General features: G+C 41.2%; 1 protein-coding gene across 5 annotated transcripts in view; it reads right to left on the reverse strand.

Annotated features, from left to right (window-relative positions):
• rps6ka1 (ribosomal protein S6 kinase a, polypeptide 1) overlaps positions 1–24,420 on the reverse strand; it is a 165,485-nt gene that overhangs the window by 82,550 nt on the left and 58,515 nt on the right. For 2 of the 5 annotated variants that reach the window (XM_073034403.1, XM_073034404.1), the window contains exon 3: positions 11,168–11,221. The exons of 2 other annotated variants lie outside the window; for them this stretch is intronic. In XM_073034403.1, the coding sequence (XP_072890504.1) occupies positions 11,168–11,221 (54 nt within the window). Of the gene's footprint in view, positions 1–11,167; positions 11,222–13,817; positions 13,911–24,420 lie in introns of those variants that run through there. One more of the 5 variants, XM_073034408.1, reaches the window with a different exon arrangement.

Genomic DNA, 24,420 nt, shown 5'->3' on the forward strand with positions numbered 1-24,420 from the left:
TTCCTTCTCATCTTTTCCAAATGGCCATCCTACTATTCTGAGGATGTGCCCTCTGGTCCCAGCCACTATAGGAAACATCCTCTCCACATTCAGTCCAATATTCGATAGATTTCAATGAGATCCTCCATCATTCTTCTAAACTCCTGTGAGTACAGATCCAGGGCCAGCAAATGCCCTCGTGTATTAACCCTTTTGCTTCCAGAATCATTCTTGTGAACTTCCTCTGAACCCTCTCCAATGCCAGCACTCCTTTTCTGAGATAAAACTGAACTGGTCTTGTAGGAGCTCTGAGAAAATCTTTCCCCTGCACTGAAGTTTGGCGTAAATACAAGTGTTCGATAGAAGACAACGGTGCTAATGACTTCGTAGAACACATGTGTAAACATTTTCAAAAGTATTCCAGGTTAACTCTAGAAATGAGCATGGCTGTTTTAATAAATTTGTTTTGTAAACAAGTTGCAATCTAGGTTAAATGAAAACATACACTGTTACTTGTGTGAGTTGAGAAAAGATAAGTACATATTGATAATACTCCAGGGTATCACTGCTTCCTCCCCTGAATTCACTGGTTTGCTCCAATTTTCATTAGTAAATAAAGACGAGAAGTATTCATTTAAGATCTTACCCATTTCCCAAGCTCCATCATATCTGCAGGGATACCTCATGGCCTTCCAGTTCTATTTTCCTTAAGAGTACTCCTACTTTCCTAACACAAGGCATTCAGTTGATCCCTGCCACCCATACATGATATTTACCTCTTTTCCTGGACAGAACCACACTCTAGAAACTCCCATCCACTGCCACAAACTCACAGTTCCCTTACCTACACTGCTTGCTTCTAACTCCTATCTAAGATCCATAAACTCAAGACTGTCCGGGTAGGCCTATTGTCTCTGCCTGCCCCTACCCCACTGAACTCATGTAACAATTCCATTCCATTCCGTCCCCATTGGCTCCGTCCCTTCCCACCTATATGCGCAAAACTTCTCATCCCCTTGGTCTCTTCAGTAATTTCCAATTCCATGCCCTGACTGCCTCATCTTCACCATGGATGTTCAGAACCGATACACTTCCATCCCACATCAATATGTCCTTCCAGGTGAGGCAACACTTCAGCTGCTGGGGTCGTCTATTGCATCTGGTGCTCCCAGTGCAGCCTCCCCCGCTTTGGTGAGACCCATCGTAAATTAGGGACCGCTTCGTCGAGCACCTCTGCACCATCCACCACAAGCGGGACTTCCCAGTGACCAAACATTTTAATCCCAATTCCCATTCCGGGTAGCCTCCACACTACTGGCATGAATATTGATTTTCCTTCTGGTATACAAATTTTACCTCCCTCTTCCTCTATTCCCCATTCTGACCTTTTATCTCTTTCTCATCTGCTTATTACTTCCCCCAGATCCCCCTCCTCCTATGCTCCACTCTCCTCTCCTTTCAGATTTCTCCTTCTCCAGCTATTTCCCACCCATTTAGCCTAACCTATCAGCTTCCAGCTAGCCTCTTTCCCCTCTCCTCACCATTTTATTCTGGCATCTTCCCCCCTTCACTCTCAGTCCTGAAGAAGGGTCTCGGCCTGAAACGTAAACTATCTATTCATTTCCATAGATGTTGCCTAACCTGTTGAGATCCTCTAGCATTTTGTGTGTGTTCCTTGATTCAGTCAAGATTTTCTAATCTTCCCAATTTGCCCTGCACTCTGAAAGGAAAACAGTGGCTCCGTACTCCTTCTATCCCACTTTCAGAAGCCAAACATCCCTACATCCGCAGACAGCCTTTCTCAATCAACTATACAGAGGTACTGTCCAATGCTTTCAAAATTAGCCATTTGCAAATTTAGTACCAGTACTATCTTTTTCCATGACTTTCTTGAAATAAATAATGGTCCCTTATTCTGAAGTGCTCCCTCACTAACATATCAAACACTTGTCCAAACACATTCTTTAAGAGGAAGTTGAGTGCAGCACTATTGCTTCAGAAAACTTTCCAGGACACTTTTAAAGTTTGCCACATCTAATCCCCAAACACAAAGGCAGTCACAGTCACTATCTGGAACAGATTAGTTGGCTAAAAGGTTAGGAATTTCTCTTACACAATCTTGAACCTTCAATCAACTACAATTAACCTCAGTTTAAAAAACTTTGAGGCAAATCTATCTTGTTTCTAAATTACCTCATTTAAGGCCAGCCATTTCACTACTCCTTTCAATTCACCTCAGCTCTCCATTCATTAGTCAGTCTTTCGTCTCAGTTCCTTCTTTTAACACGAGAAAGTCTGCAGATGTTGGAAATCCAAAGCAACCGACACAAAATGCTGAAGGAACTCAGCAGGTCAGGCAGAATCAATGGAAATAAATAAACAGTTGACATTTCGGGCGGGACCTTTCTTTAGGACTGGAAAGGATGGAGGTAGACACCAGAATAAGAAGTTGGGGCAAGGCGAAGGACACCAGCTAGAAGATTGATAAGTGAAACCAAGTGGGTGAGACAGGTAAAAGGCTGGAGAAGATGGAATCTAATAAAAAATAATTTTATAATTATAAAAATTAATTTTATAGCCTATGGTACTGAAAGAGGTAAAACTTAAAGTATGCAGCATAATATTAATCAGGCTAAAATTCATCCTTGTTAGAAGAAACAGCAAGCAACATCCAAATGTGCTTAGAGATGTCAAAACTTAACTAATATTCCATTAAGTCAATTAAATATGCAGCTGAAGTTCAAGGAACAGTTTAAGATTCATCTCCTTGATTTAAACCTTTTGCGTACAAATATCATAATTAGGTGACATAAAAATAAATAATGCCGTAACAGTATCTTCGTGTTTCTCCATTACCATTGAAGTACGAAGCAAGATCTCATTTTAAAACAGGAACAGTCAAACCATCAGTAACGCATTCAAAGCTCTGATGGAAGATTACAGAGTCAAACACAGAAAAACAATAAAGATCCATAAACTATGAAACTGATTTCTGTCCAATGTCACATAAAAAACTAACACTGTCACCTAAACTTCCATTAATACAGTACTTTAAAATTGTACCAAAGTGTCTAACCAAAGGCATAATAGGAATTAAACACTCGGCCAAGTAATAAGCAATCAAATGGCATGGTTGAACATTTTCTCAACTAATAATTGATTTTTAAGTACTTTTAATAGGAAAACGAGAGGTTTAGAATGGAATGCATGCAATATAAGGCAATGTTCAAAACAGTGGATTGGCAGCAGAAAAGATATTCAGAGAGATCAATCTCAGAGGGAAAATCATATTCGGAGGAATGTAGGACTTACAGGAAGGATGAACAGAATTTATAATAAATATTGTAAAGACTAAGCAACAAAAATTCTTACAGTTTTGTTATCCATTCCCAAAGCATGAAGGACTATCGTGATGAGCGCATGGAGATATGTTGGATAGTTAGGTGTAAACTGGTTAAATAAATACTAGAAGATGGCAAGCTAGCAAAGGCAGTATTAAAGCAATGAAATGTAGCTTCCAAAGTATGGAAGGAATCTGTTTGGCTTGTGGGTTATGACCAAAGGAAAAAATTGACTGGAGTCGCTTACCGCTTCAGTGCAAGGTGTTCATTAAGTGTGTCAAAAATCAAACTTACAAATATTAGCGAAAATAACGAAAGGAAAACTGGCAATATTTACAAAAATATATCTACAGGAAAACACAATTGCTCTGTACAGTCCAGTGTTCAAAGATTCTTTTATTATCTAAGTACACAACTTGAAATTCTTCTTCTCCAAGTAGCCACAAAACCAAGTAAGAAAAGAAAGGCAGCACGGTCATCAATCCCCAAAATTCACCCTCTCCACACAAAAAATGAACAAAAAAATGGAACGGGCACATAGAAACATAGAAAACCTACAGCACAATACAGTCCACAATGCTATGCCAAACATGACCTTTAGAAATTACCCAAATCCCTCTATTTTTCTAAGCTCCATACCTATCTAAGAGACTCTTAAAAGACCCTATCATATCCATCTTCACCACTGCTGCCGGCAGCCCATTCCACGCACTCAACACTCTCTGCATAAAATACTTACCACTGACATCTCCTCTGTACCTACTCACCAGCACCTTAAACCTCTGTCCTCTTGTGTTAGCCATTCCAGTCCTGGGAAAAAGCCTCTGACTATCCACATGATCAATGCCTCTCATCATCTTATACACATCAACCCCCCCAAACCCCTTCTCCCGCACAAAATAACAAACAAAACAGGCACATTACCCCCACAAGGAAAAAAACAAGAAAGTCTGGGCGAAAAACACAGAATATAAAAAAACTATAAGACTGGGGAAAAGTCTGTAGTCCAAGTCCACATTCAAAACGCAGAAAACCTGGCCAACACTCTCCAGCAGATCTTTCCCTCTCTGTAGTCAAACATCAGCTCGCAGCCTGCCCGCCTTGAGGCTCCCGCACGCTGCTTTCCGGAATCCTCTCGGAGACTGCAGAGTGCTGAAACACCCAAACATTCTCCTAACAGCAAATCACAGGCTCTAGCAGTTCCAGAATCACATCCAAGACAAAAAAAAACACATGTAAACGAAGTGAAAGATATGGTTTCATGATCTATCCAGAAGACGGCGACCAAAGAAGTGTTGTACACAGGCGACACCTTGACTGGAAGTCCTTAGAGTGTGAACGACTGGCAGCCCCCATCTCTCTCATACTGAGGGCAGTGAGCCCTGTATATTAGGCACCCGGACATACTACCTATAATTACCCAAGTTAACTTAATGTTAACAACTGAATTAGAATACCTTGCACCTACAATGTGGTTACAATCATATTACAAAATAAACACAAGAATCTACCTTAAATACTTTATACAAACAACATATACACATCCCATTACTAAAGAAGTGGAAAATTCCCCTGTGTATGATGAGAAAGGCAACACGAAACCAAACCAAGTGCATCGGCTCGGGTTAGGACTCATTATGAGAATAATGGCGGAAGACAGAAGTGTGCACACTCAACACAACAGCAGATGACAAGGCAATGCTTATGCATGTGTAAATGCACGTGTGTAAGGAGTGCGCTTACCGAGTGCTCTCTGTCACAGACTCTTAACGCTTCTGCAGATATGAAAGCTGTCCTTTCAATTGATAGAACATGAAGCTCAAGATCAAACCACTTTACCAAGACGTCTGGTTCAGCCTGTGAATGTGGCCAGGAAGGGCAAAAAAAAAACCCACACAGATTTTGGTGGATCCCAGCTCAATAAATTTCATCCTTCTGTAGCAAGCTGACTATTGTGTAAAGCACACAAGCAAGAAAAGCTGTTTTTGCTATTATTTTATAATCCGTGTTCAACAAAGAGATAGGCCTATATGATGTTGGTTTTAAATGGTCTCTATCTTTTTTTGGCAATACTGTTAAAATCGCTGTCGAAAAAGATTCTGGAAGTTTATGTGTTCTTTCCGCTTGATATATTAACTCCATAAAGGGAGGGATTAATAAATCTTTAAATTTTTTATAAAATTCAGGCAGAAAGCCATCTTCTCCTGGAGATTTATTGCTCTGGAGCGATCCTAGAGCTTCTTCAACTTCTTTTAATGTAAAAGGCTTATCTAATCCTTTCTGTTCTTCCGAATTCAATTTTGGAAGAGTTATTTGTGATAAAAAATCTTTCTATCTCAACAACCTCATTTTGTGATTCCGATTGATATAATTCGGAATAAAAATTTTTGAAGGTTTCATTCATTTCTAAAGGTTTATAAGTAATTTTATTTGCACTTGCTCTAATTGCATTTGTTGTTTTGGAAGCCTGCTCTGTTTAATGTCCTCCTGAACTTGAGTCCTGATGAAGGGCCTTGGCCCAAAACATGAATTCTTGATTTCCCTCCACAGCTGTTACCTGACCTGCAGAGTTCCTCCAGAATTTTGAGATTGTTGTTTAAGATGGCCAGCATTTGCAGAACCTCTGCTATCTCCATAATGCTGAATTTGCTCTGTTTGCATTATAGTAAGTGAAACCATATATAAACGTGTTTTCAGGAAAGTAATGCAGACCTCAGGTGAGAGGTGCAAGATATAATCAACCTTGAATGCAGAGGGGTAAAGAAACTAGACTAAAAACATACTAGATGTCAGATTTAAGATCAGAGTTATCTGTCACATGTACATCGAAACATACAGTGAAGTGTGTCATTTTGTGTCAATGACCATCACAGTCTGTGGTATGTGCTGGAGGCAGCCCACAAGTGCTGTTGCGCTTTCCACACCAACATAGCATGCCCACAACTCACTAAACATACCCGTACGTCTTTGGACTGTGGGAGGAAACTGGAGCACCTGGAGGAAACCCATGTGGTCATGGAGAGAATGTACGAACTCCTTACAGACAGTGGCTAGAATTGAACCCTCGTCAGATTTACAGTTGGCGCTGTAAGGCATTGCACTCTCTGCTAAGCTACTGTGGCACTCAGTTAATCAATGAGGCCCTCCGTTGCTCGGGATCGATCACGGATGTTGCGCGCCAGCTGTCTGCATGATACACGAGCCAGTACGCAGGCCAGAGCAATGCGATACGGAGAGCAAGCTGCTGTCCGTGCAGCAGGCTCCCCCTCGCCATGCGGCTGGTGAATCCAAAGGAACGGCAGACACCGATACAGTTTGGCACCAGCGGCATCGCAGGAGTTGCCAGTCAGCATTGAACTCAACACCGGACTGCCTTAGGGACTCCAATTACGGATTTTTGCCATGGGGTTTAACCCTGAAACCTTCCCAATGAGTGAGTACAGCTGCAAGGCAGCCTAGTTAGAGATCAGAATTTTCCTTCTCCTAGATGAGCTGCCAACCACGGCTACATGTAACGACTGGATTTATGGAGCCAGTAACCCACTGCTGTCCCTTTTCCCATCAGTAGAAACTGTTCCACTGGGCTTAGTAGCTAAGCCGCACGTGAAGGCTAGGAGCTGGACTTGGACGTCAGAGCCTATTTGGGATGCACACCATTGGGAGCTTACTCATGCTACCTCCCCCGTTATAACAACCTGAATGAACCAGGTAATGAATGACATCTTGTAAAATTTTATCGTTACCAACAGCAGCAGCTCAAACTCAGCAGTGGGGGGAAAAATAGCATAACTTAACTGCTGTGCACATGTTCACACCTGCCTACAGATACACGTACTTGAGCAATTTTCCAGCAGCCACTATTTAAAAATCACTGCCTTTGATGGTCAGAAGCTCAGCTGCAAAAGGAGGAGGGTTGGGCATGGGGCTAGCGACCCCATTCCATAAAAACCCAGAGCTTCAGAAATGCCAACAGAAGCTCCAAGGATCTCATCCCTGGTAGGATCTTCGATGGGCTCACCGTTCCCTCAAAGCTGCACGGGTGCCTGTCCGCGCAGTAACAGAAATGCTCTCAAGTACGTAGCCTTTGTTGCCACACAGCTGGAATTTTCTCATACTCTAGATAAACTTTTACTGACGTGCCGTGCAGTTTTCAGGCAGTGTAGAAAAATTCCTGCCATGAGCAGTGGCTGGTCCATGCAGTTGTTAAAAACAGTTAGAGGGAACGTTGAATAGGTTACAGCCGGGGACAACTTGAATGCTGGCCCATGTCAGAGGACTCTGGCGAGTTGCTGTCAGCAGCCTTTGTCCCTACAGGGATGACGGGCTTAACTAACATCGAGTCCATGCATTTCTTTTAAATGTTCTTCCTCTGCTGTGAGCACTCTGTCAAATCCAGCATGTATTCTCTCTCTGATTTTGCTTCACAACACGATGCTGATTGTCGCCCTGGTCTGCTACAGACGTTCCAACAATGCCACTGCTTAAGGAGTTAGACTAACTATCATAGAAGTGAACTGAGGGGAAGGAGGCAGCAGTGGTGACTGTGTGCAGCCTGCAGGGAATCTCCTGGAGCTGGTGTTCCCACACTCCTGCTGCCCTCTTCCTCCTTGGGACCTGGGCTGTGGTCAGAGTAGTGACACGCCTTGTTATTTTATACATGACAGAGACTGCAGGCACGGTGCATGGGTGGAATGACTGCTCAGGTTGATGAAAGGAGTGCCAAACTAATTTATTTAGTGATAAACCACAGAGAAGGCCCTTCCGGTGCTTTGAGCCATGCCACCCCAGCAACCTCCAACAAACCTGATTCACCCTAACCTAACCACGGGCAATTTACAATAACCAATTAACCTAGCCAGTACGTCTTTGGACTATGGAAGGAAACCGGAGGACCCAGGGAGAAAGTACACACTCCTTGTAGAATGGCATCAGAACTGAACTCCGAATTCTGGAATGCTCTATTAGAGCTATGGGAATTACGCTGGATGCTAATTTTCCAAATGTTCCCTTGATGCTGACACTTACCGCATCCATGGAATTGAATGCTTAGGTCCACACTTGGATCAAGGTTGGAATGAAGTCCAGGGCAAAGTCGCCCAATCAAAAACTCAAACTGATTATTGAAAAGTAAGTGTAACAGGATCCACCTGGGTAATATTCCACAGGAGGATGCCACTGGCAGAACTGCACGGTTTCAGCTTGCCCAGAGGCAGAGCTACGTCTGGAGTGCAAGTCTACAGAACTAAAGTTGGAATGGTTTCTGGCCTTTGATAATAACTGTATCCAATAGTCTGCCACTTATTAATACCTGGGTTTAATCAAATTGGTTGAAAACAGTGGAGAACACAGAAAGAACCCAGCACTCCTGACTGAATGTGTATGACTCCTTCAGCACTCACAGGGTATGAATGAACCGATATCCCCTGTCCACATGAACAATGTCCAGCACCTCGGTGTGAAAGGACTGCAGAGCATTGGTCTAATCCATTATTTAACTCACTTAACTGCAGCACTGAGCAAACATCTTAAGCACAAATACAGATATACAATGCCTACAAAAAGTGTTCACCCCCACCCCCCCGGAAGTTTTCGTGTTTTACTGTTTTACAACATTGAATCATAGTGGATTTAATTTGGCTTTTTTGACACAAATCAGAGAAGACTCCTTCATGTCAAAGTGAAAACATTTCTACAAATTGGCCTAAATTTATTACAATTATTAATTACAAAATAATTGATTTGCATTGTTATTCACCCCCTACAAGCCAGTATTTAGTAGATACACCTTTGGCAGTGATTACAGCCTTGAGTCTGTGTGGATAGGTCTCTATCAGCTTTGCTCATCTGGACACTGCAATTTCTCCCCATTCTTCTTTACACAACTGCTCAAGCTCTGTCAGATTGCATGAGGATCATAAGTGAACAACCTTTTTCAAGCCCAGCCACAAATTCTCAATTGGATTGAGGTCTGGACTGTAACTTGGCCACTCCAGGACATTAACTTTGTTGTTGTTAAGGCTTTCCTGTGTAGCTTTGGCTTTATGATTGGGGGTCATTGTCTTGCTGGAAAACCATCTTCTCCCTGGTCGTAGTTCTCTTGCAGACTGCATCAGGATTCCTCCCCCCCCCCCAAGGAATTCCCTGTATTTTGCTGCATTCATTTTGTCCTCTACCATTACAAGCCTTCCAGGACCTGCTGCAGTGAAGCATCCCCACAGCATGATGCAGCCACCACCATGCTTCATGGTGCTTTTTTCAATAGTGGCTTTCTCTTTGCCATTCTCCTATAAAGCTGCGACCGGTGAAGCACCCGGGCAACAGTTGTTGTATGTGCAGTCTCTTCCATCTCAACCACTGAAGCTTGTAACTCCTCCAGATTTGTCATAGGTCTCTTGGTGGCCTCCCGCACTAGTCCCCTTCTTGCAAGGTCACTCAGTTTTTGAGGAAGGCCTGCTCTAGGCAAATTTACAGCTGTGCCATATTCTTTCGATTTCTTGATGTTTGACTTAACTGTACTCCAAGGGAGATTCAGTGACTTGGAAACTTCCTTGTATTCATTTCCTGACTTGTGCTTTTCAATAACCTTTTCACAGTGTTGCTTGGAGAGTTCTTTTGTCTTCATGGTGTAGTTTTTGCCAGGATACGGACTCACCAGCAGTTGGACCTTCCAGATACAGGCGTATTTTTACTACAATCAACGGAAACACCTTGACAGCACACAGGTGACCTCCATTTAACTAATTATGTGACCTTTAAAACCAATTGGCTGCACCAGTGATGATGTGGTGTGTCATATTAAAGAGTGGGGCAGGTGAATACTTATACAACAATTATTTTTGTAATATATATTTAGATCACTCTGCAGCCATCTGTTTTCACTCTGACACGAAAGAGTCTTTTTCTATAGATCAGTGTCAAAAAGTCAAATTAAATCCACTGTGATTCAATGTTGTAAAATAAAACATGAAACCTTCTTGGGGGGGGTGGAGATGAGTACTTTTTATAGGCACACGCATGCACACATACGTACATACACACACATACCCAAGACATATGCACAGTACTGTATGTCAACCCAATGCTGATGACGTGCAACAGGGCAGTGCTATTCTACAGCTTTGCCCTGATAGCACTCATTTTCAGGCATACCCAACTGCGTTGATCTTCCCAAAGGCTTCCAATTTACAAAACAGAAACTGTGCAGGCTTATTAAAAATGTTGCAAAGGCACCTTTTGAAATCGTTCAATAGGACAAAAGGATGTTACTACATTATATATCCAATCCAATCTTAACAAAAGCAAATAAAATATTAGGACTACAACCCAAGAGAAAAGAAGACAAGGTCATAAAAATTCATTCATGTGCCCAGCAATGGGCAATTTGGCAAGCAAGGTAATCTAGTCTGTTAACAATATTGTACAGTAATGTGCAAAAGTCTTAGGCACATGTAAAAATTTCTGTGAAGCGAAGATGCTTTCAGAAATAATGAAAAGTTTATAAATATAAAAAATTACTATAAAGAGCAGTAGACAGTAAAAATCTAAATCAAATCAATATCTGGTGTGCCTTTAAAACTGCATCAATTCTCTTAGGTATACTGTCGCGCAGTATCATAAGAAAATCGGCTGGTAGGTTGTTCCAAGCATCTTGGAGGACTAGCCACAGTGCTTCAGCTGACTTTGGCTGTCTCACTTGCTTCTGCCTCTTCAGGTAATCAGACAGCCTCGGTAATGTCAAGATCAGGGCTCAGTGAAGGCCGTACCATCTGAAACCATATTTAAAAAATCTAGGGTGCCTCAGACTGTTGCACAGTACTGTATATGCATGACATGTTTCTGCATCTTACCTTACAACATAAAGAGGCAAAGTCCTTTTCTATCCATGTGATTTCTGACTTTTCCTAAATTAGATTGCAAAACAAAATACATGTGATTCAGATTAATTGGCGACTATAAATTACCCATTTGCGTAGGCAAAAAGAATTAAAGCTGATTGGCATACATGAGAGAGTAGAACATGGGATTTTACAGCACAGTACAGCCCTTCAGCCCATTTAACTTACTCAGATCCCTTTTCTCCTGCTTGGCCCTCCCATCATGAGGATATCATGAAACACAATACCACCCATGATTAATCCTAGCTGATGTTTTTAAGCAGCATGTGCAAATGACATGGAACGCAGAACAGTACAGGCCCTTCATTCCACAATGTTGTGCTGACCTACTCACCAACTCCAAGATCAACAACCTTTCCCTTCCACATACCCTCTTACTTTTCCTGTAGTGACTAATTACAGTAAGTGTCTCTTAAATGCCCCTAATGTATCTGTCTCCAACACCACCAGAAAAAATGCGCTGGAAAATGGCACATGGAATTTAATGGAGAAAGTGTGAGCTGCTGTACTCCATTGGCACCAACCAGCAGAACAAAAGGATCTATGTATACAGGTCCATAATTCATTGAAGGTTGCATCACAGGTAGGTAGGGTCATAAAGAAAGTTTTTGGCACATTAGCCTTCATAAGTCAAAGTATTGAGTACAGGAGTTGGGATGTTATGTTGAACTTATACAAGATGTTGCTGAGGCCTAATTTGGAGTATTGTGTGCAGTTTTGGTCACCTGCCTACAGGAAAGATGCAAATAAGGTTGAAAGAGAATGGAGAAAATTTATAAGGATATTGCCAGCTCTGGAGGACCTGAGTTATAACGAAAGATTGATTAGGTTAGGACTTCATTCCTTGGAACATAGAAGATTAAAAGGAGATTTGACAGAAGTATACAAACTTATGAGGGATATAGATAGGGTAAATGTAAGCAGGCTTTTTCCACTGAGGTTGGGTGAGATTACAACTGGAGGTCATGGGTTAAGGGTGAAAGGTGAAAAGTTTAAAGGGAACGTGATGGGAAACTTCTTCACTCAGAGGGTCGTGAGCTTGTGGAATGAGCTGCCAGTGAACTCATTTGCAATGTTTAAGAGAATTTGGCAGGGGTATGGAGGGCTATGGTCCCAGTGCAGACCGATGGGAGTAGGTAGTTTAAATGGTTCAGCATAACTAGATGGGCCAAAGGGTCTCTTTCTGTGCTGTACTTTTCTATGATCTATAGCCACCCCTTTAAGCACATTCTATGCACTCATCGCTCTGTTAAAAAAAACTTACCTCTGACATCTGCCTATATTTTTTTCCCCAATCACCTTAAAATTAAATTAAGTTACAGGAGTACAGTGATATAAGGAAACAATGTTTGACTCTTCTGGAAGGTAGCACTGATCCAATGGACCAAATGGCCTCTGCCTATGCTGTTAGAAGTACAAGATGCTTCCACAGCATCTCAAATTATGTCCCTCTGCTAACACCCTTCTTGGTAATAATAGCCTGCTGTACAGATCTGTCAATTTTACCAGCTCTCCCTTTGATCAGACAATTATAGAATTTTACTTAATATAACAGGCTGTGCAGATGTGACAGTTTCAAATACAACAGCAAAACATAACAATTCATTAACAAATGGAGAGCTTAAAAATTCAAGTGAGACACTGGGAGAATTGATTAATTGTATCCCCCCAGCCCCACTATTTTATACGCTGACCAGCTAACTCTAATAATTGTTTATGAAGGAGACTCACACAGGGAGAGATAATAACAGCTACAGCAAGGTGCAAGGATTTTTCTTTCATCTCCTGTTCAACTACCAGTTTCCTGTAGGAATTTGAATGCACAGCCAACAGCTACTGTCCATTACCTCCACAAGGCCTTTAACCTATTTTTACTGCCAGTGTCTTCAGCCTCCCACTTCCGTTGCTAGCAATGGCCACCAACGTCCACAATATAACCACATTACAACCAACCACCAAGTTATAATTCAGCTTTTAACGTGAACGAAGGAGAGATATTTTTACACTGCCTCTCAAATTAATTGCATCTTGGTAACGATAAGCTTTGCTGTAGAGTCTGTCAACTGTACTCACATGCTGCCAAGGGTCAATCTGACAAGATGCTGGAATAGAGTGAACATCACAGCAGCCACTTGATATCAGAAAGAGGAAACATTCCCACCCAGTCTAGGACTACCAAAGCTAACAACTGTCACAACTAAGATCAGTTATTATACAAACAGGAGTTCAAATTTGGGGTATATTACTTATATGTAATTTTGAGATTACCATGTGTAAAGCCTTCATCATTTCAGCCCTTAAGAGAACCACCACCATTTTAAAATTAGCTTATGCAGCCGGATAATTTAGACTGGCGCTATATCTCTCAACTGAAAAAAATGTTAGTCATAGAGACATCCTATTTCTCTAACCTCACACAGCTCCATTTTTACAAATAGAGAAATGAAACTTTATAAAGTCACTTCCAAGCAAACAGCCGACTGGTATCTCAGATGGAAATAGTCTCTGAGAAGCAACAAAAAAAAACCAATCTTGATAATGTGAAGATTGAGCTCCCATACAAGCTCAAACCCTTAAACACAATCAAGAACTAAAAACTTACCTCTTGTAATTTGGCTTTAATTCCAAACAGTGTCTTCAGCATACTGTTTCAGTACTAGTTCAGTCTTCCATGCCCATAATATAACCACATTAGAACTACGCAAGTTATATTTCAGTTTTTACTCAGGGGTTTGTGCAATTTCCTTTTAAAAACCACAATGGTCACTCATAATATACATCAGAAAACACCCAATTCAAATAACGAGTTGTAGTTCTTCCAATGAAACAGGTCCTGAAGCCAAGTCAACTCAACTCACCCCTTCAGCATTTAAGAAGGACTGCAATCAGGCTACAAACTCTTCCATGAAACTTGAAGCTCCCTAGCTATAACCCACAAAATAAAATCAGTCCTCATTTCAATAAATGGCACAGGTGGAATAAACCAATGGATTTAACACCAATATAACAGTGGCAGATCTATATTGCCAGTCTCCTTAAGCCCTTGTTTGGGCAGGTGTTTGTAAGTTGGAGTAGGCCTATACCATCTTATCAGAATTATCAAGTACTTCCCTGCTACTGAAATCCATTTGAAGATTACTCACTAATATACATTGCTACTCCGTCATATATTTGTGTTGTTCTAGCAATTAATCGGTATCCAGAAGTTACATAATAGTAATCTTCAATTATCATTTAATCAAATGTATTAATTTTCAATATTACTTTAAAGACAGAATCCAAGATCATTGGTCAAACAACAGGGTTTATTAGTGCAACACACACACACACACGCACGCAATGCTGGAGGAACTCAGCAAGCCAGGCAACATTGATAGTGAGGAGTGAACGGTCAACGTTTCGGGATTTTTAGTTATAATGAGAAACTGGATTAGCTGGGATTGGTCTTCAAACAAAGGCGGCCAAGAGAGATCCAAGAGGAAGTACGAGTAAGGTTTTGACACAGTGAAGCAGGGAGAAAACATTTCCTCTGGCAAGATGGTTGCTCATAGGTCAAAGAATTAGAGTAATGGGAGAAAGAACAAGGCAGTCAAGGTATACGATTTACTTCACCAAGTGTTACCATGATCTCACATTCAAGGACACTTCATCTCATGTTCTATTACTTACTTATTTTCATTATTTCCTTTTTCTTTTATACTTGCAAGATTTGCTCTCTTTTACACGTTGGTGGTTTGCCCACCCTGTTGGGTGTGGTCTTTCATTGATTCTATTACGGTTCTTGGATTCACTGAGATTGCCCACAAGAAAACGAATCTCAGGTTTGTATATGGTGACATACAATATATTTACTTAGATAATAAATTTACTTTGAACTCTTATCTAGCACATACTACATGAAAGAATGCTATAAACGGGTGCTGGAGAAACAAAAAGGCAGTGGAAAAATAATTAAAGAGAACTAACTTGCAGGGTTATGGAAGAAAGACAGAGTGCACTAAATCAGAAAAACTTTGATGGATCATGCGCTGACAAACGATTGTTTAATCAATGGACAAGAACCAATTTTAAATCATGGTATTGTTGAACAAAAACAGTCGGCCCTCCTTATCCATGGGGGATTGGTTCTGGGACACCCCACGGATACCAAAAAACACGGATGCTCAAGTCCCTTATTTAACCTGTCTCGGTGCAGTGGACTTTAGGACCTGGCGGACCTACGGCTGCTGCTGAATACACAGTGTTTCTGTTCCGTCGACGGGAAACAATCACAATTGAAAATAAAATGGAAATAATAAAGCAATTGGAAAGAGGTGAAATGCCATAATATGATAATAAGAGGCACAATAAAGTGGGAGATTAAAAGGATATAAAATCAAGTAATAACATACTGACCATTTAAGGCAAAGTTGAGTTTATTAATATGTGCACAGGTGCATGTACACACGGATGAGTTGAAAATCCCACTTGCAGCTGCAACACAGGCACAGAGCATCATGCAAGTAGCATCCACAGTGACAACTCGGCGCCATACAGTAGAGGCAGAAATAGGGACCCTGAAACACACCTGGGGCACAACAGAAACCACAGCCAAGGACAGACAGAGACGGAGGATCTTCATTGCTGCCCTAAACACCAGTGGCATAACAGGCAGTAACTAACAACAAAAAAACATATTAAATATAAATTATCCACAATTTTTATAAGAAAGAACATAATTTAAACAACGTCCATACCAGACCATAACGCAACCCATCAGTATATTTTCAACAGTACATCTGCAGCTCAGGATTCTGTTATGGTTATTATTCTATGGACTTATTGAGCACGCCCAGAAGAAAATTAATCTCAGGTTGTATGTGATAACGTACGTACTTTGATTAAAAAAAAAGTACAAAGTAAATTTATTAAGTTTGTTAGAATGCTCAGTGACATGCTGAACCTCCTTAAAGAAAAGTAAAGATGCTGCTACATTTTCCTTATGATCTGACCATGGTCTTGCAATATGTACAATAACTTGTTTCACTGGTCTGGGCAGACAAGTGCCACCAGGAGGGAGGCAGAGAGTGAGTGGGTGAGTTTTTCTTTACTGGTTAGCTTAAGGATTTTAGTTTACAATTTGTATTTGTCAAAATCTATTCATTAAAAATGCTGGTCTAAATATCCACCATTTTAGCCACTACAAACTGAATGTGTTGAAATATTTCTAAATATTGCAAACTTGCACAATTTCCTGGTTCATTTTCAGTATTCTTCCTTTTTTCTGCTCTTGTTAAAAATGTAGAGAAGGTTGATGGGAATTGGTGGGAGGGAGAGAAAGATGGAAGAAAGAAGATAGTGTGGCAAAGTGAAGGAAAGGTATCAGCAAGAGAGGTGGTAAGGACAGAGAGGGAGAAAGTAGGAGGGAGGGGTTAGAGGCAAGACAGGAGGTTGGGAATGGAGATGGGGAAAAAGGAGTAGGGTCAGGAGTAAAGAGGGGAGGAAAGAAAAAAAATCACAGAATGCTGTAGGTCGAGCAGCATCTGCAGAGGTTGAATTTTCAGGTCAAAACCCTGAATCAGCACAGAGGGATGAGGAAAGATGGCCTGTATGTAGCACTACAATGGAAGGTGGAACAAGGTTGGAAGGTGACAGCCAGAGGGTGATCTGCAAAATGGTTGCCTAATCTACACTTGGTTGCAGCGATGTCAAGGAGGCCAGAATTATGTTGCTGTAATGTTCTTCGGTTCACATTTGTCTAACTTCCCACTGATCTTTCCTCTATTATATGCCTGTTCTTTAGCTTTGACTTCTTTTGTTAGCCAAGGTTGTGTCATCTTTCCTTTAGAATAATTCTTTCTCTTTGAGGTGTATATATCCTGTCCGTTCAGAACTGCTTCCAGAAATTCCAACCGTTGCTGCTCTGCCGTCATCCCTTCCAGCATTCTTTTCCAATCAATTCTGGCCATCTCCTTTCTCGTGCCTCCGTAATTCCCTTTACTCCAGTGTAATACTGAAACATCTGACTTTAGTTTCTCCTTCTCAGATTTCATGGTGAATTCGATCATATTATGATCACTGATCCTCTAGTGGGCTCAACCACGAGCTGCTCTAAAAAGCCAGCTCGTAGGCACGCTAGAAATTCCCCCTCCTAATTCAGCACCAACCTGATTTTGCCAACCTACTTGCATTTTGAAGTCCCCCATAACGATTGTAACATTGCCCTTTTGCCATGCATTTTCAATCTCCCGTTCTAATTTGTTGGCGACATCCTTGCTACTGCTTGGAGGTCTGTATACAACTCACATCAGGGTCTTTTTACCCTTGCAGTTCCTTAGCTGTTTCCACAATGATCCAACACCTTCCAACTCTATGTCACCTCTTCCTAATGATTTGATTTCATTTCTTTTAAAACCAACAGAACAACACTGCCCCCTCTGTTTTCCAGCTTATCCTTTTGACACCATGTCTATCCTTGGACATTAAGCTCCCAGCTATAATTCAGTGATGCCTACAACATTATACCTGCCAATCTGCAACTGTGCTACACGTTCAACTACCTTATGCCATATACTGCACACATTCAGATACAACACCTTCAGTCCTGTGTTCACCCTTTCGATTTAGTTGCACCGTGCTCAACCTTTTGATTCCTAACTTTGTCTGAGGTCTTACCAACATCTGCCTCCACAAACTGTTCTGACACTCTGGTTCCCATCCCCCTGAAACTCTAGTTTAAACCCCACTGTGCAGCATTAACAAACCTTTCCACTATGATATTAGTCCCCCTCCAGTTCAAGTGCAAACGGTCCCTTCTGTAAAGGTCCCACCTCCCTGGAAGAGAGCCCAATGATCTAATGTAGTGGTGCTGGAGAGAAGATACCAACACATGCACACTCCTTTCTCACAGGCATCATGTCCTTGTACTTTGTTATAATATCTTCAATGTGTCAATGAACACGATTTATTTATCCTCCTTTCCCACCCACACACCGTTTTCAGCACATCAAATGGTTTTAATGGTTTTTATGCCCGTCTCTATTTTGCCATGGGGAGCATCTTTCTAAACAACTGGAAGCGATCCACATTTTCAGAATTCTTGTGCACGAATTAGTTATTGAAATTTGAGAAATGGGTGTGAAGTCTTGATTATGCTAATAATGATATTTATTTAATGGCCCTCACCAAAGCTCCTCTTAATTGTAGAAGCATTCAGTAATCCTACTCAAGATCCTACTCGTCTCCAAAGAAGGTGTAGGGCACTCCTTCCCTCCACTAGCCTGCAGGTCACGTTAGGGCAAGGTGTAGCACCTGATTAACACCCCTACCCCCCCAAATCAGGGTCATGTGAAGCCATGGGAGCAGGTGATGGATGGTCGTATAAGCAGCTGGTGCAGATCACAAGTTCTGGTTATGTGACCACTGACACCAGGCAGACAATCTCTGAAGACTATTGATAACGGCTGGGGTTATAAATAACCATCTTGTAAAGACACTGCACAGAAGATGGCAATGGCAAACCACTTCTGTAGAAACATTTGCAAGAACAGTCACAGAAAGGGCATCATACAACATGGCACATAATGAACAATTCATGATGAAAACAAAACACCTGTTGCCCCAACTTGTCAGCTTAAATCATCAACTTGAGATTCACTGTCGATCTGTTCAACTCATACACCACATCACTGAGTAACTCACTGTTTTAGGAGCCATCGCTTCACCTAAAAATAAACAGCAGGATAATTTTTGTATTATGAAATGAAATGGACAGGAGGTTCCTGCCAGGAGATGCATTTCAAATCTAAAAGCAATGCATTCTTTTTGTGCTTCATTACTTAAATTGCACAGAAACTCGTGGCAAATATCTTCCTTCCCATGTGCTTTTAAAGAGTATTTTTCAACCACTGCAAGAGGTGATTACTACACTCCTACACAAGTGCATTACTTGAAATTCGTGTTCTACGGCAGATATTTCAAGTGTAATTCAGATGCTGAAATCAATCATAAAAAAAATTCTAGTTTCATTAATCTTTCAATTTGGGCTTTTGAGAAGAGCTGAGTTACAAAAGCATTTTAACAGTGGAATGGATTTGGCAGAGAGCATCCATGTGACTACACTCATCGCTAACCTTAAACACAGATATTCTAAAGTTCCAGCTATCTCAAAAGGTATTCTCCATTTTGATTATTGATTACTAGTACGTGTTAATTCAACAGAATCCCTGGCAATCAATGACTGGCCAGAAAACCATTAACAAAAAGAAAAGGCTTAAGTAGTGACAGAATTGAAAATTTTAAACCTTTACAGAGCATTAAATAAACGTTGGTTCAGGGAAACCTGGAGTACTAATACTATAGTTATATACCTAGGAGGGGTAAATTGGCAATGCTAAAGGATAGAATATTAATAGATAAAGACAAGATTCTAAAAAGTTATTTCATATCTATCCATTATCCAAATTTCTCAATGAAAGTTAAATGAGGAACAAAATTTCCTTGAGTGAAATAATGCATTTTGCTAAAAGATCAAAGATAATAATAAATTCAATGAGAACTAGAAGAACTTTAGGAAACAGAAAGTAAAGATAAAAAAAACAAAGAAGAGGAAAGTAATTTATTTCTACAAGAAACAAAAATAAACACAAGCACTATTGAGACAAAGTTGGGAGAAATTTAAAGAGGGAAGCTGATAAAAACAGTACATGTCACAAAACTATTTAAGCAAGGATCAAACAGGAGGACCCAGAAGTCATTAATATCACTAAAGTAAAAATATAAGGGAAAAATAACCTAAATGTCTTTAATATGACCAACATTTATTGCTGTAGAGATGGCAGTCCTGTCTGTGATGTTATTTCAACATTCCCAAGGTTCTTGAACAAGACCAATAGATTAGATTTGTTACCTGTGCAATGCCACTCCTTCAGCAATGATAGAGAGAAACAGAAAGATAACTATAAACCTATTGGTCTAACTACCACTGACAGCATAAAATGCTGGAATCCATCTTTAGCCAAATAGGGGGAAAAATCTCAACAAGTGATTTTTTTCAACATCCATTTGTTTGACAGGTCTAATTGAGATTTTTGAAAGTGAAGCCATAGTAGATAAGGAAATTGATTTACCTCCATTCCTGTTAAGCTTATAGTGCTCTCGGCACTGAAAGTACATTGAGTGCCAAACAGGGCATCCAAAAAATGAACTGTCAATCTGGCAAAGCTGAAGCACAGCTCCAAGTACAAGAGACATACTCTAATACTGTACATGTTGCCACATTTGACTGTGGTCAACAAAAAGCTCAGGGAGGAGAAGGCTCAGAAAACACTTCTGATCTCAAACACGGTGGAGTCCAGTGCTTGAGTGCTGAAGACATGGATAAGGGAAATAGGCTTAAAACATCTTCTGCCAGATATGCCCCGAATAAGATCCATTTCACCCTCCCACTTGAGATCCCCAAAGAAACTTGCCTTTAGTCAATCCACAGGGCATGAAGAAACAGTTGAAAGCACTGATTACAGCAAATTAAGAGCATAAGACCATACCACATAGGAGCAAAATTAGGTCATTCACACATCAAGTCTCCTCCGCAGGACAATGGGATTAAAAGGGATATTCCCTCACAACCCTATTCTCCTGCTTTCTCCCCATAACCTTTGAAACCCTGACTAACTAAGAACCTATCAACCTCGGTTTTAAATATACCCAATGACGCGGCCTCCACAGCTGTCTGGGGTAATGAATTCCACAGATTCACCACTTTCTGACTGAAGAAATTCCTCCTCATCTGTTCTAAGTGGACATCCCTCTATTCTGAGAATGTGCTCCCAGTCCTAGACTCCCTCACTATAAGGAGCATCCTCTCCACATTCATTCGATCTAGGCCTTTCAAGATTCGACAGAATCTCACTGAAACCTCCATCATTCTTCTGAAGTCCAGTGAGTACAACCATCAAGCATTTCTCATAAGTTAACCCCCTTCACTCCTGAGATCATTCTTGTAAACCTCCTCTGGACCATCACCAATGCCAGCTAAGGTGCCCAAGACTGGAGCCGGGGGGTGGCACGAGTACATACATACACAGCCCTGAGACAACAGGAAATTGGATTATTGATTCCAAACAATTAACTTATTGATCATTGCAGAATGTCTCTCAGGTGCTTCCTGCTCCCACTACTCGCCCTTCCCCTTTTCCAACCATGATTCCTCCTCTCCTTGCCCCCTTCCCCCACTCAGTCTACAGTACAGAGACACATATCAGAATCAGTATATCATCACTCACATATGCAATAATGAAACTATGACAGCATTATGTAAGTCTTAGTCATCCTAGCTGTATACATGTGCCTAAGACATGTATACAGCACTGTGCTATACGCAAATGTTTTACTTCTATTACAGGAGGCATAGAATACATGAGTAGGATTATGCCAAATATATAAAAGTAACAATGGGATAAGACTGGACAGGCATTCTTGGCACAAGTCAGATGATGCAAGAGTTAACTGAGGTGCATAAAGTTATGATGGTGAACACAGAGTAAAAGGAAAGGACTAATTTCCTGAGCTGGGGGAACAAAAGCGAGAGACAATTGACTTTGAAGCAACTAGGGTGAGGCTTGGATGGGAGACCAGGTGGTGGTAGGGGCCGGAACTCGCTGTCTGAGCAGGAAACAGATGTGGAACCCTTAGTCATATCTCAAAAGTATCGGTAGAGCTGTGACCCAGAGTCTCCAGAGCTTCTCCTAAAAGGTTTGATTAGGCTGGGCATCTCTTCAATAACTAGCACAAATAAAATGCCTCCTGTAAAATGTATTTTCCATGAAACTGCACAGAAAATAAACTTGCAAGCATAGTAAACAAACACAGAAGCACAGAAGGTACATTGGCCGTCTAGTTTTTGTACTGTGTCATGTAACACCATGGTCCTGAAAAAACATTGTCTCATTTTTACTATGTACTGTACCAGCAGTTATGGTCCAAATGACAATAAAAGTGACTTGACTTGACTTGCTGGAAATTCAAACCATTTCATGAAGCTAACTTCATTTGAGGGTGACAAGGTGGAGATACATCTCTACCAAAGGAGGTGTAAGGCGCTCATTCCATCCGCGAGTCTGCAGGTGACCCTTGGGCAAGGTATAGCACCTGCTTACCCCACCTTACTCCCTCTCCCACCCCAGTCAGGGTCACGTGAAGCCATGGGAGAAGGATGTGGATGGTCATATGAGCAGCCAGTGCATATCACAAGTCCTAGTCTTGCGACCACCGACACCAAGCAGACAATCTCTGAGGAGTAGTTGCTGATGACTGGAAAGACCATGGTTGTCTACATCATACGACATGGCTCCTAATGAATGAACAAACTTCATCTGGAGTTAGAGTTTTGTTCTCTGCCCCTAAAGGGAGATGTGATATTCTTATCTTAGAGTTCATCCAGTTTAGATTTTCTAGGTTAATTCTAGGGTAATGTTGGACTACCCAAGAAGGAATGTCTGAGTAAGACTGTCCAACTCTCACCTGAGTTTGAAACAACAAGAGGTGATCTCTCCAAGATGGTTGGTATAGAGTGCAAACAGTTATCCCTGGCTGGACAGTTTAGCCTGGGTCTGCCTTCAGTAGGAATAAGGGATCAGCCCCTTGAGGCTGAGGGAAGAAATTTCTTTTATGCAACTGACTGTAAATCTTGCAATTCCCCTTCCCAGAGGGCTGATAATCCTCACTGAAAGGTGGATCAATGGATTTTTGGACCATAATCAAATCCGGAGAATTGGAGACCAAATGATTTTTTTTAAATAAGGCCTTTTCCTGCTCATTTTATTTTTAAGTTCCCTGACTTCTTGCATCATCATCCCTGCAGCCTGACATGGTCATTCTGTTAGAAACCTCGAAGCTGGTGGGCATGGTAGAACTGACAGTTCCCTGGGAAGACCGGATTGAGGAGGTGCTTGAGTATAATACCAGGAGCTGGTAGAGCAGTGTCAGAGAGAGGGGTGGTGGGCACGATGCGAGCCTATAGAGGTGGGGTGTAGAGGTTTCGCTGGCTGCCTGCCCTAAAGAACCTCTCTCCTTGGCATTACGGGGACTGCAAAGAAAAGAGCCATCAGGACATCACAGAGGCTGCTGAGCGAGTCTCCTGGTGGCTAGGGATCAAGAGGTGTGACCTGTGGACCAAAGCTGCTAGGATATAAGCCAAGGCCTGATCAACCCTGGCTGGGTCACCTAGGTGAGAGTATCTGGTGCTGAAAGACCCGAAACACCCAATGACTACAGGTTACATCACTGATGACGTGTCCCAGCACATCCTAGGATGTATCTCAGCATCGTAGAAGTTAGAAACTAAACAATTGCTCTTTCTAAGCCATAAAAAATATTAAAAATTTATAATCAAGTTAAATCAATTCGTTGAACTCAATGTTATCTAACCAATCATTTCAGACAATCATACAATTTTAAAAAATACATATCATTTATTTGTTTTGATTCGACTGGAGAAGCCAGCAAACAGAACAGCCTATGAAACAGCAGGAAATCACTAATGTAATGACAAACATTAATAGATTTATTGTAATTATAACAACAGTTAAAAAAAACAAGGCTATGACAGGAATTGGAAAATCATGTGATGGATCTGGCAATAAAAAGCTGCTTTAAAATTATGCAATCATTTAGCTTCAGAGCTTATGAAATACAAAGCTAGGTGGCACTGTAGGCTGTGAACAACAGCTGTAGGAGCTTTGGGGGATATGGAAAGGCTAACTGAGTGCACAACAATGTGAAACACAGAACACAACGTGGTAAACCCAGTTCAACCACGTTAGTAGAAAGGCAGAGTATTGCTTAAACGGACAGAGAGGTTCATGGCTTTGTGTCTATGGACTCACTTCAGTTCTGAATGCTGTTTGATTACTTTCACTGTTTGCACAATTTGCTTTCTTCCACCCCCCCACCCCACCTCACATTTGATGTTTGGTGATTTTAATTAGATTTCTTTGCTTTTTGGCTTGCTGTAAGGAGACAAATCTGAAGGTTGTATAAAGCATTCTTTGACAATAAATGCACTTTGAACTTAGCACTCTGGTGTTCGGAGAGACCCAGATATCCGCAGATATCAGCAAGTTAACATACAGGTACAGTAACCAGTCAGGAAAGAAATAGTCAGACAGGAAATTCTCTGAATTCTCTGTTTCTGTAAGCATAAGAGTAGAAACAAAAATGTCGAAGCA

Source organism: Hemitrygon akajei, chromosome 32, assembly GCF_048418815.1.
Source record: "Hemitrygon akajei chromosome 32, sHemAka1.3, whole genome shotgun sequence".
Taxonomy (NCBI): domain Eukaryota; kingdom Metazoa; phylum Chordata; class Chondrichthyes; order Myliobatiformes; family Dasyatidae; genus Hemitrygon; species Hemitrygon akajei.